The 12,244-nt window shown below is 36.8% G+C and overlaps 1 protein-coding gene across 2 annotated transcripts; it reads right to left on the reverse strand.

The window, feature by feature from the left end:
• Window positions 1–213: 213 nt before the first annotated feature.
• LOC129277851 (protein catecholamines up-like) lies at window positions 214–9,842 on the reverse strand. Of its 2 annotated transcripts, none has more exons than XM_054914030.2 (4): window positions 9,299–9,842; window positions 6,955–7,188; window positions 6,294–6,499; window positions 214–4,313 (listed from the first exon to the last, which is right to left on the reverse strand). In XM_054914030.2, the coding sequence occupies exons 1-4, from the start codon at window positions 9,759–9,761 to the stop codon at window positions 4,062–4,064; spliced, it is 1,155 nt and encodes a 384-aa protein (XP_054770005.2). In that variant the 5' UTR covers window positions 9,762–9,842; the 3' UTR covers window positions 214–4,061. The 2 variants fall into 2 exon arrangements, with proteins under 2 accessions (XP_054770005.2, XP_063966801.1); XM_064110731.1 differs by having other exon boundaries at window positions 6,294–6,496; window positions 9,299–9,805.
• Between the last annotated feature and the right edge of the window lie 2,402 nt (window positions 9,843–12,244).

Raw genomic sequence — 12,244 nt, forward strand, 5'->3', positions numbered from 1 at the left:
GTTATTTTTTTAAACTGTAGTTACATAAAGAGCAATCAGAATCCTTTGTTACAGACTTTGGCCAAGGCACATATATTGTATTGTTAGGCAAGCACAGTAATAAACTAAAAGGTAGCCCACTTGAAGCGAATTGGCCAAACTCTAATAAGGGGCTCTAATTGCATTCAACTTTGAAGGAAAAAACAATAAGGGAGAATGCACTCTGTCACATGATTACAATTACCAGACTATTTTAATAATTTTGATAGCTCCATTACAGTATCGCAAACAGTGCATTCCAGTTATTACCAAACATAATTATATGCACCTCTGTTATATCAAGGACGCAACACGATCACACAAGTCAGACAAAAATAGAGAAAGAAATGGACTAAATAAACACAGTATTGAATGAAAACACAACAAGCAATTACCACATGACAAAGCCACCAACTTTAACTGTTCATTGAATTCAAATTGTGATTTCTGACTAAAAAAGTTGTCATTCCGCCATTATTAAATTTTTAAAATGTATTTGAATCATAAAACGAACAAGTGGAATGCCTCTGGCCGTCTCACCTGCATCACGCGATTCAATATAGCAGCAGTGCTGATTTTGAAAACTACTATAACTCGCACAAGATGTTCAGTGATACTTGGTTACTCTTATTTCCACGTTTTATGAACTAGACCAATACACTTATAGAGATATGATGGCAATTCAACAAATACCCCCAACGTGGCCAAAGTTCTTTGACCTTACATGACCTTTGACCTTGATCATGTGACCTGAAACTCGCACAGGATGTTCAGTGATACTTGATTACTATTATGTCCAAGTTTTATGAACTAGACCAACACACTTTCAAATTTATGGCTGTAATTCAACAAATACCCCAATTTGGCCAAAGTTCATTGACCCTAAATGACCTTTGACCTTGATCATATGACCTGAAACTTGCACAGGATGTTTAGTAATACTTGATTACTATTATGTCCAAGTTTCATGAATCAGATCCATAAACTTTCAAAGTTATGATGGTAATTCAACAGATACCCCCAATTCGGCCAAAGTTCATTGACCCTAAATGACCTTTGACCTTGGTCATGTGATGTGAAACTCATGCAGGATGTTCAGTGATACTTGATTAACCTTATGTATAAGTTTCATGAACTAGGTCCATATATTTTCTAAGTTATGATGACATTTCAAAAACTAAACCTTAGGTTAAGATTTTGATGTTGATTCCCCCAACATGGTCTAAGTTCATTGACCCTAAATGACCTTTGACCTTGGTCATGTGACATGAAACTCAGGCAGGATGTTCAGTAATACTTGATTAACCTTATGGCCAAGTTTCATGAACTAGGTCCATATACTTTCTAAGTTATGCTGTCATTTCAAAAACTTAACCTCAGGTTAAGATTTGGTGTTGACGCCGCCGTCGCCGTCGGAAAAGCGGCGCCTATAGTCTCACTCTGCTATGCAGGTGAGACAAAAATGAAGAAGTTCCTCTTAATTCTTAAATGAATGTAAACTCTTAATTTGGCAGCTCTGTATGACAGACAACTATGGGGAAAAAAATTAAATACACAAAATCAAAAGTACTTCTAATAGCAAGTACTGCAATAATCAAAGAACGTATTTGTACTACGATGTAAACAATAGGAACGCAAATATCACAAGTCATAGCATGAATCTACTCATTGAATTCTAAAATTGGGTTAGTGGAAAATCCAACATCTTGTGTACAAAAATGACTGGCCGGAATCCCATTATAAATGATGCATCATCATGCAAGTAGATCTTTCAAAGAAACACGTCTTTAGAAGCGCATGTGCATTTCACTTTTTCATTATTTCCATTGATTTTCATGACCAAACTACATTCAAATTACACAGTCTGAAGATTGATGAGACAAGAAAAGCATATAAAAAGATTTAGAGTTGCCACTAGTCTCAAATGTGATCACTGTATGCACGAGTATGGAGTAAATTGAAGCACTGAAAATTTGCTCCTATTTACATTACCACCATCATGTGCTTTAAAAAAGAAATCTATCACAAAAGTTAGTTGCCCAAAATGTCACATATTCTACATTCAAAATTGCAGAGTACAAAGATGCTTTACTTTGACAAAAGGAAGCAAATGACATTTACCAAAATTCAGTTTTCAATGACCCATATTCTGAACTCTGATTTAATTTAAACTCTGGTCTAAAGTTGTGGTTTAACTATGGAGAGCCAACTGTGACAAGAATCTCAAGCTGTACAAGGTCGATTATTTGACACTCAAATCATTCATAAATGTCAAGTATGAATAAAAGGAAGTTGTTTTCTTCACCATGAATGCATGAAGAAAGAGCAGAATAAACTTAAACAATGTCGACAAATTTCAATGAATTATACGCATGCCTTCAGAAAGTTACAGAGAAACAAAAAAAAAACCTACAAAACATCGCCATGTTCACAATGCATCTAACAACTCGGTTAAAATGTACATTTTCTTTCTCTTCAAATGAAATTGAAGGAGTACAATGTAAATAATTTACATTCCTCTAAATAAAAATCAGTACCGGTATTTCAAATTTTGAATCCCCCCTCATTAAAATAGATCTTCCAAACCTCTGATTTCACAATTATTCATTAGAAATATAATGAAAATACTAATATACATGATATTAAAGAAGAAAAATAAGTTAAAGCCGTTACAACAAATTTCCTTTCAATTCTTCTTTAAACCCATATTACATCACAATAATTTTATATTTAGTGAATTTTTTTTCCAAAATATGTACTTTTTTCAAAGCTTTCCAAAACTAAGATCACTTCATTATTATCATGATTATACCGTAATTGTTTTTGTAATTTCTTGACTCTTTTGTAACATTACCTTTTTGTTGATTTTATGTATATTTTTTATGCTCTTTTGTAAAACATTTGTCAATTCAGCTTAACAAGCTGCGATCATATGTTTTAATAAATCTTGAAATCTTGAATGTACATCTATGTGTTACTAGTCCCACTATCAAGATTTTGTGTTTAAAAAAAATAATATCTTGTCACCTTCAAAAGTTTTCGTACAGGAATAATTAAACACACTTTTTTTCTTGTTTTGCCCATCTTCGTGGCCTTCAAGTCACGTTTGAAGGTCTCATTACTTGAAATGACAAGGCATAAAACATAACTGGGAATATTGTCCAATGCAAAGAAAAATATGAACCTGTATGGTATCTGAAAGTTTAAGATATATAAATCTGTTTGGAATCAATTAAAATACAACAATTGCACGTCTTGCAAAGGCACATAGCAAGAGACATTGTGCTGCCTATCATCCACAAATGAAATTGAATTTTACATTACAAGTGCAATACATGTACACTAAATCATGGTATATAGTAAAATGCCTGCTTCTGCAACATCACCATATAGAGTAGAGCAATGTCAACACTCGATGCACATAAAGAAACTTGTGAAATATACATGATCACGTACATACAACATACTTGTTTTCACATTGTTTGCACATTTCACAATCCAAGTATGATATACATTTTAGTTCAGATTTCAACTGACAAATAATCAATCTTTAGAAAAAAAGAGAACTCTTCGAAAAACAAAACAAAAAATATTAGTTTAACCATTACAATGCTAACCACAAGTCTGGTGCAATATAGGCAGGTTAATTAAATCAACCTCATGTCTGCTTAGAGTTAGTTATTAGATATGTGATATTTAAAACATATGTTCCTTCATCTACATCGACAGTTGATCAACTTTTATTCAGATCACAACTTTGTGCTATAAATTGATTAATCACAAAATGAATGAAATTACATAGAGGACAAAGAGACTCAAAAGGAGAGACTACTTATCATTAGAACTGGTGCAGATCCAGCCGGATTAGACACATAGGAGCCATACTGTTTTTGCACGATACTCTGCCTCTCAAAACTATTGTGTCTTATCTGGCTGAATTTGTGCCTGTATTAGAAATAGCTATGCTACATTAAGAGAAACTTTTAAAAAAAAAGAATAGACAAGAATTACAATCAATTGGCAAGAAATTAGAACCTACCTACCTATTCATACAAAGCTATAAGATACATGAGTCCCACCCCGGCCAAGAGACCAGCGATCTCCATGATGCTCTGTTTCAGGGTGGTGTCTTCGAGGAGTTCTGGGATGACGGTAACGGTAGCGATGTAGATGAAGCCCCCAGCGGTGATAGGGAGGACCCAGACGGAGGTGGCGTCCCCTGCACCTTCGGCCAGGAGAGCACAGGTGCAGCCTGCCAGGGCTCCAACGGCTGTCAAGAGCTGCAGGTACATTGCCTGTTGGATTGAATATCATATTCATGAAATAAAAGAACGCATTTAGTGGTACCGTACTCATTATGGCTTATGCTACTGTCACATGAGGTGCTCCTGCAACAATTGCTCTGGGCTTAATTTCGTCTTAGATGTAGGGTTAGGGTAAGGGTTGCAATAAAGTTGTATGTTGGGTTTAGGGCAAGCTTTACGGTAGGGTAAAGTGTTAAATCCACGGTTGAAGTTGATAATTTGATAAGTATGTGAAATTTAGAGCAGAGCAATTGTCGCTGGAGCAAATGTCATGGAACTGTCACATCAACAAGCATTCAATACTTCATTGATTAGTCTCCAGCTTGACTGTAATGGTCTTTCTCTTTCTCACCACTCTTTCTGCCAAGAATAGACGAGCGATGTTCCAGCTGGAGCTTTTCAACGATCTAACCCTGAAACCCTGAGATTGAAACAAAACTGACTCCAGACCGATCAAAGGTATTACGTTATTACAAATGGCAAATCATTAGTCCGCCTGAAGCTGGTTCGTTGGGGCTACAGTAAAATAAATCTTTATTCAGTTTGATGTTGTTTGAAGGTTTGCATGGTGGCATGTACAATTGCTGATGTGGTTTACGGTACACCATGTGGAGTATTGTAGAAGAAAAAAGGAAAAGAAAAAAGAAAAAGAAAAGGATAGGCGAGAAAGTGGAAATTTTAGAGTAGAGTAATCTTTCTTGAATGTAGTCCTGAAAAGGACTGTAAACCAGAAGAGATTGATGAGTTGAAACAGCTTGAGTAGCAGGATGGATGAGGAGGTGCTGGCTTTAGTCGGCGAGTAGAGATGAGCAGAAGCAGTAGAGAGACTTGACGTTTCGGGCAGGTTGACTGTCCGTCTTCCTGCTCATCATCTCTACTCGCCGACTCAAGCCAGCATCCCCTCATCCATCCTACTACTCACGCTGTTTCAACTCATCAATCTCTTCTGGTTTACAGTCCTTTTCAGGACTACTTTCAAGAAAGATTACTCTACTCTCAAATTTCCACTTTCTCGCCTATCCATTTCTTTTTCTTTTTCTTTTTTCTTTTCCTTTTTTCTTCTTCTACAATACTCAACATGGTGTACCGTAAACCACATCAGCAATTGGTTTATTCAGTTTGTTTCTCCTGCTTACAAGGCAGAGATGAGGGAAGATTGTGAGGATGAAACTTCAATGGTTACTGGATCTATGACAGTTTAGGCCTCAAGATGATGTTCAAAATTTAGGTTTGCTATAAAATAGCACCCAAATGGGTTTAGCAATAGAAATGTAGTAAATTTGGGGATTAGACTAACTGGTATTATCCTATTATGTCTACAATGCAATAATTTGACTTTGGTTTTCAAAATTTTAACCCCAAAAATAAATCAATGCTTAAAATTGATTTTTATGATTTTTAGTCCACAAACATGAGACAAGATGTATACAGCTGATCAAATACTATGGAAGTTTGATTTCCAATTATATCAAATGAAGCTGTCAATTAGGAGGATAAATGCTCATGGAAATAAATAACCATGGAGACAAAACGTACATATATTAATGCAAATGAACTTTCAGCAAATATCAAATGATATGGGGCTTTAACAAAAATTGTTTGAATCTCAAAGTTTAGATTATCAAACAGATAATATGCTCCACTTTTTTAAAGACTGCTGCACAAAAAGTCTTTTATATAGAAGATTTTTAAATAGAACTGAAGTACAGAACTTTGTTGAGAACTTTTCTGTTATGACCAATAATGCTAATCAAATTTGGTAAGCAATATCATTCCTTGTCAAACTGTACAGTAGGCAGTAGAGCATCTTGAAAGTAAAAAAAAAAGAGTATTTGAACAGCATTTCCTAGAATGCTCTCCTGCAGAAACCAAGTTTCATGTTTGTGCTTTGATCCGTGAGCCATGATTGCGATTCTAGCTTAAATTAATTGCTTGAACGCACCCCGTATACGACACAGAGAAAAGACATACCTTTCTCTTGTTGCATCCAGACTGCACAAGGATGGCAAAATCTCCTATCTCATGCGGGACTTCATGAAGAAGAATGGTGATGGTGGTCACGATGCCGACATTGCGACCCGCTAGGAACGAAGCCCCAATGGCCAGGCCGTCGGTGAAGTTGTGCGTGCAATCGGCCACGAGGTTGAGGTAGGCAGAAACTTTAATAGGAGGGTCTTCTATGGTTGTACAGAAATAGCAAAAGTTAGAAAAGGTGAAAATAATTGTATGTATTGAACTGTCAAGATTACCAAATAAAGGAATGTAGATACAGAGCAATCCATCCTTGGCCATAAAATGATTTGTGCAAAAGCATGTCAGTAAGGCAGGAGTGTGAATGTTTCATAAAAAAATTGGACAAGGAATACAATGGTTATGGTTAATGGTCAATGTTCCAATTCAGATCAGACCTCTCAAGACAAAACAGAAATACACTTCCATAGTAGATGATGACAGTTAAATGCGTTAATGCAATATGATCTGCTGAGGACAAGACTCAAATCATAAACTGTAACAAAACTAAGCTTTCTTATCCTGAATATTTTTTAATGGGAACTAAAGATGGCCATATACAATATCTACAGTCATCAACAAATTGATTACAACTGTGTTCAGTCAATGGTCATACATGTACCTTCTGGTTCAACGCTCTTTTTATCTTTTTCAGCCTCTTCTTGCTTCCCAGCTATCCTGCGTCGTACTTGCGAAGAACTTCCATTGGTTTCTTCCTCCCGTGCTGGTCCTTCATCCTCAATTTGTGCTTTCTTTGGTTTCCCCTGGCTGTGGGAATGGGCCCCATCACCCTTCACAAGGCGAACAAACTTCTCCACCAGCAGAAATAAGAGAATTCCAACTAACACCCAGAAGCCTGTTGCAAAACAAATCAAGAAATTGCCTCAATCTAACATATTCATGAAGCTAAATTGCATTCATATTGGGTTGATAATTTTGCAGATCAAGTTGATCACAAGTGAACCCATATCTTCTGAAATAGATAGAAACAAAATTAATTCAACAAGGAGAAAATAATCTTGTCGGATGTCCGAATAACAAGTGGAGAATAACTTTTTAAGTGCTTTGATCATGAAGTATTTAAAAATGTATTCATAGACAGGCATGGAAACTAATCAAGAAATTAATTAATGCAGGGCTCGACGTCAGCGGTGGCCCGGGGCAATCTAAATTGAGAGTTGGGCCACCAAATTTCTGTAAAAGCTTACACTTGGTGGCCTGGTCGGGCTACCAAAGTTATGACAAATTGTAATGTTTTCTATTGTTTTAGGACCACCAAATTTGCTTTGCGGGCCACCAAAAATATAAAATTGATGATTTTGGTGGACCGATCGGGCCACCGAGCAAAACAGCTAGTGTGGAGCCTTGATTAATGTCATAAAAACTACCAAAACATTTATACAAATTTATAACAAGGGTGGCATTTGATTGTTTTTCACATAGGCCCTAATGGATTTCTGATGACAGAAATGGACTTGTACAAAGAACACTCACTTCACTGCAGTTTAGTTATATGGAAATAAAATCATGAAAATGCCTGTATACCCAGTTGTTGTGTGTCTGGACAATCAATTTCAAACAGCCATTTGGAAAAATAACAAGCAAAGTTTATCATTTTTAGTACAGAATGTTAGACAGTATAGAGAACAAAATAGATGATTACAAGTTACAACTATTGAATTTATATTTTTTTTTTGTAAATCCAAAGACAAAAAGGCTTCAAAATTATAAAGTGTCTGGACACCCAATCCCCAACCTACATTCTACTAGTAGTAGTACTACAATCAATTTGAACTTTTTGAAATAATGATACACCAGTACCAGGCAGTGGTGGCCTTGTGCATTTAAGGTTAACTGCCAATTAAACGGTTTGCTCAAAAACAAAAGCCAATGAAGGAAGCCATATTTTGAGTTACCTATATGATTATGTAACATGAGTCAGGACCCAGTCCCAGAACAGAAAAATTGATAAGAAATGAATGGTTGACCCTCTAACAACATTAGAATAGAATCGTTTTTGTACATCTGTGTGGTCATTGTTCATAAAAGGTTGAGTGTTACATACAATATCTCTATCCATGCTACCTCGAGCGAAGTTCGTGCAGGCTCCACTCCACTTACTTCACTACCGCTACACTACGCTCCACCTACCCAAACTTTGAGACCATGAATTCAATCAGAAATTCCGAGTGACAAAAGGTGGGATTTTATGGGGAGGAAATGTAAAATTCATGCAACATCACAATCTTTAAAAATAAGTACAACTAATATTCTTACTTTACACAAAGTTTCACTTCTTTTCCATGCTTCTATCAGTCTCAAAATTGATGATTTAGAGCCAACATGAAGTTCCTCACACGTATAAGTAATTCGCTGCCGATTTTAAAACATCTCACACGCGAGGTAACGGGTCCGGTCCGAGCTCGGTACCTCGCGCATGCAATGTTTTGAAATCGGCAGCACATTAATATTTATACGTGTGAGGAACTTCATGTTGGCTCTAAATCGCCAAAACTTGAGACTGATAGAAGCATGGAAAAGTGAAACTTTGTGTAAAGTAAGAATATTAATTGTAACTTGTACTTATTTTTAAAGATCGTGATGTCGCATTAATTTTATATTTTCCCACCATAAAATCCCACATTTTGTCACATGGAATTTCTGATCGAATTCATGGTCTCAAAGTTCGGGTAGGTGGAGCATAGTGTAGCGGTAGTCATGGTATTGAAGTGGAGCCTGCACAAACTTCGCTCGAGGTATATCCATTGCATTTAATTGTTTCGATATCAAAACTTTTGCTAAGTATAATACTAGGAATTAGATAAACCCTGTAATCTGTATTGACAGATCCAACGTTAAATATAGTCAGACCTAAGTACACTATTCTGGATTCGTGGAACTTTATCTAGATTCATAAACATTATTTTGAAGTTAGAGGAGTATATCTAGTTTAAGCTTGAATTTACCAACAAGCATTGGTCCAGAGTGGTCATGATCATGACCATGGCTATGGCCGTGATCATGACTGTGCTCATGTCCGTGATCGTGCCCGTGATCATGTCCATGATCGCCATGACTGTGCGGAGAAAGCGAATGCGGGATCAAATGCAGAAACGCGTCACCAAGCAATCCACCGGATGCGAAGCTGAGCAGCACTTTCAACAGCGACTCCTGTCCCTCGCGCCCCTTGTCCAGCGGGATGAGAAAAAGGATCACGAACGGTGCTGCAGAGATCAAAACTGTGGCACCTATTGCATCTGTCCAGACATTTCCCTCATAAGATTTTGCTCCAGCTGCTTCAGCGTGGGAATGCTCATGGCTGTGTCCACTTTCTGTTTCATGATGACCATGGGCGTTGTTGTAAACGGCGAGAATTAACAACAATAAGCAGACGATGGGCATTCGCGTTCTTCGCACGGAGGCTGCCATGTTTCAACAATAGAGAATTATACGTGGCTTATCAACGATCGCAACCTCGTCTCCAGTCGTCATGTACCGTACGGTAACAATGAAACGAAATATTAAAGGGAGGAGGGGTTGTGGGGAGGGTCTTGGGAGGGGATCATTATTGATTCGCTGACTTAATGGCCCGTATTCTGAAGTCAGGTTTAAGTTAAACTCAGGTTCAAAGTTGTGGTTTAAGTATGGACAGCCAAAAGTATCAATTTTTTTTATTAAGTTGTACGTTTCTTATGTTTGCTGTGCTCTTTCCGGATTCATCGATGGTGAAGACAATAATCTATATAGACAATAATGAATGATTTGAGAGCCAAATGAGCTGAAATATTATATCCCTTCTGTTAGTGATTTATGTAACAATTGGCTATCCATACTTAAACCACCACTTTAAACCTGAGTTTAAGTTAAACCCGACTTCAGAATACGGGCCAGTGTATTTGATTTTTCTTAATTCACCAGAAACAATGATATTTTTTTTTGAAGTCAAAATAAAAAATATCATTGTTTCTGAGTGAATTAAGAAAGGGTAATATGTATTCATATAATAAACAATAAAAGCGACCTAGGAAGTGAGTGCAATCCCAAGGGCCCGGGGGGCACTCAGTATATGATGCATAGTGGGTATGTGCCGCGGAGGGCCGGGACCCCCATTTTTACACTCAAATTTCCGTTCCAAGGCATAGCATTTTTGTCTTATTGAGAAAAAAGAAGAAAGAAATCCGCTCCAAAGCTTCGCATATTTTTCGTTACGCTGTTCCGATAGCATTGATCTGCTAGCTACAATGAGCTGCAATTTTGGTGAAAAGCGGCCGCAGAGCGCTGTCCGACCATCGCCTCAGCTCTGCGCGAGCGCACCCGGCGGAGGCCGCGCTAGCTGCATCATGCACGCATGACCGTTCCATAGGGAGGCATACGCACTCACACGCTGGCGATCCGTTCCAAGGACCCCCGTTTTCACAAACATTTGTAGTTCCAAAGGCCGTTCCGAGGACCCTCCTGTTTACAATAAGCCCGCTCCAAGGCCCCCGTTTTTTTTGTCTCGCCCGCGGCACATCCCCACCACTTTTTTGGTCGAGTGCCCCCCTCTGGGCCCAAGGGGCGCGCGCCAAAAGTCATATTTCCGAATCAAGTACGGTTCCCCACCTGACAGAGTTCAGAGCTGGACCTAGTTGGGCCCCATCTTACAAAGAATTACGATTGATCCAATCAATCGTAACTCTATATGGAAATTTCACCATTAGGGTCATATTTTTTTCTACATGAAATTCACAATATTTCTTTTGTAAACAAAGCTAGGAAAACACACCAATTCGTCAAGAAATCAGTGAATCAATGGATATACATTCATATCCAGACAATTTTTTGAACAAATATTCATTTCATATGTTGACCTTGCTGCACGTACTGTAAAAAAAAAACATTGAATCAGTAGTTAACACTTAATGTATTTAAGTAGAATTTACAATTTGTAATTATTTTTCGTTGTTTTTAAGTAGTTTCAACTTGTCTTTTAATTTACTTGATTTACTTGATTTATTTGGTTTCAATATACATTTAAGAAAATTCACGTATTGATAGCTTGCTTTGATTGAGTAAATCTAACTCAATTAGGCAAAGATGATTATTACTTATAAAATCATGTTGAATGTACTTATATTTTCAATTAACGCCATATTTAAATAATGCATGAATATTCATTAGAGCAAGTAAATGTGTTTTTTTTTTAATAACTGTCATTTCTATTTGTGTTTGAAATTGTTTTGGATAAGGGTGTGCTAACTATTGTATTCTTTTGTTGAATCAAAGAAAAGGCAACATTAAATAGTCATTTAGCAGAAAATTATTCTCACTGTTTTATTTGTAAGAATGAAACGATCGCGTACTAACTATCAATGTCAGTACCTATACATGTACAGGTAAGTGACAATTCACAAAGTCTAATTGGATAAAACATGTATAAAATGAAAATGATGCCACCAAAAGTGGGACGATGGGGGAGCGGACTTTCGAATCACGAAAGTCCATCCACTCCCCCATTTGATATTTTCAAATATTTTAGTGATTGTTTTACTTAATTGAATTAAGTTATTGTAACTTAATTTTCTTGAGTAAAATGGAAGCAAAGAAAATAAGTAAATTTTACTTAAAACTGCCAAAGTCATAAATACTTGAAAAAATTAAGGCAATTTTTTGCCACAATTTTATTAAGTAATTTCTACTAATTTTTTTTTACAGTGTGGCTGTCCATAGTTACGATTGATCGGATCAATCGACACTCTCTGTACAAGACGCCCCTATTGTGTCAAGAGACATAGACCCCATAACAAAAAAAAGAGGTTTGATATAAGCTGGCCATAAGCTGACAATATAGCTCTTATAAATAATTAGTACGTAGTCTGTTATTTAATAATGTTTGAAAAGATAAAACGAGAAAATGAGGCCTGTATTGGCCT

This window comes from Lytechinus pictus, chromosome 15 (genome assembly GCF_037042905.1).
Source record: "Lytechinus pictus isolate F3 Inbred chromosome 15, Lp3.0, whole genome shotgun sequence".
Classification (NCBI taxonomy): Eukaryota; Metazoa; Echinodermata; class Echinoidea; order Temnopleuroida; family Toxopneustidae; genus Lytechinus; species Lytechinus pictus.

Excerpts from the sequence above, each read along its gene's own strand:
- LOC129277851 (XM_054914030.2), bottom strand. The coding sequence starts at position 9,761 with ATGGCAGCCTCCGTGCGAAGAACGCGAATGCCCATCGTCTGCTTATTG. Across the intron at positions 7,189-9,298 it reads CTCTGGACCAATGCTTGTTG|GCTTCTGGGTGTTAGTTGGA; the intron begins GTAAATTCAAGC and ends GTTTTGCAACAG. Across the intron at positions 4,314-6,293 it reads CTGGATGCAACAAGAGAAAG|GCAATGTACCTGCAGCTCTT; the intron begins GTATGTCTTTTC and ends TCAATCCAACAG.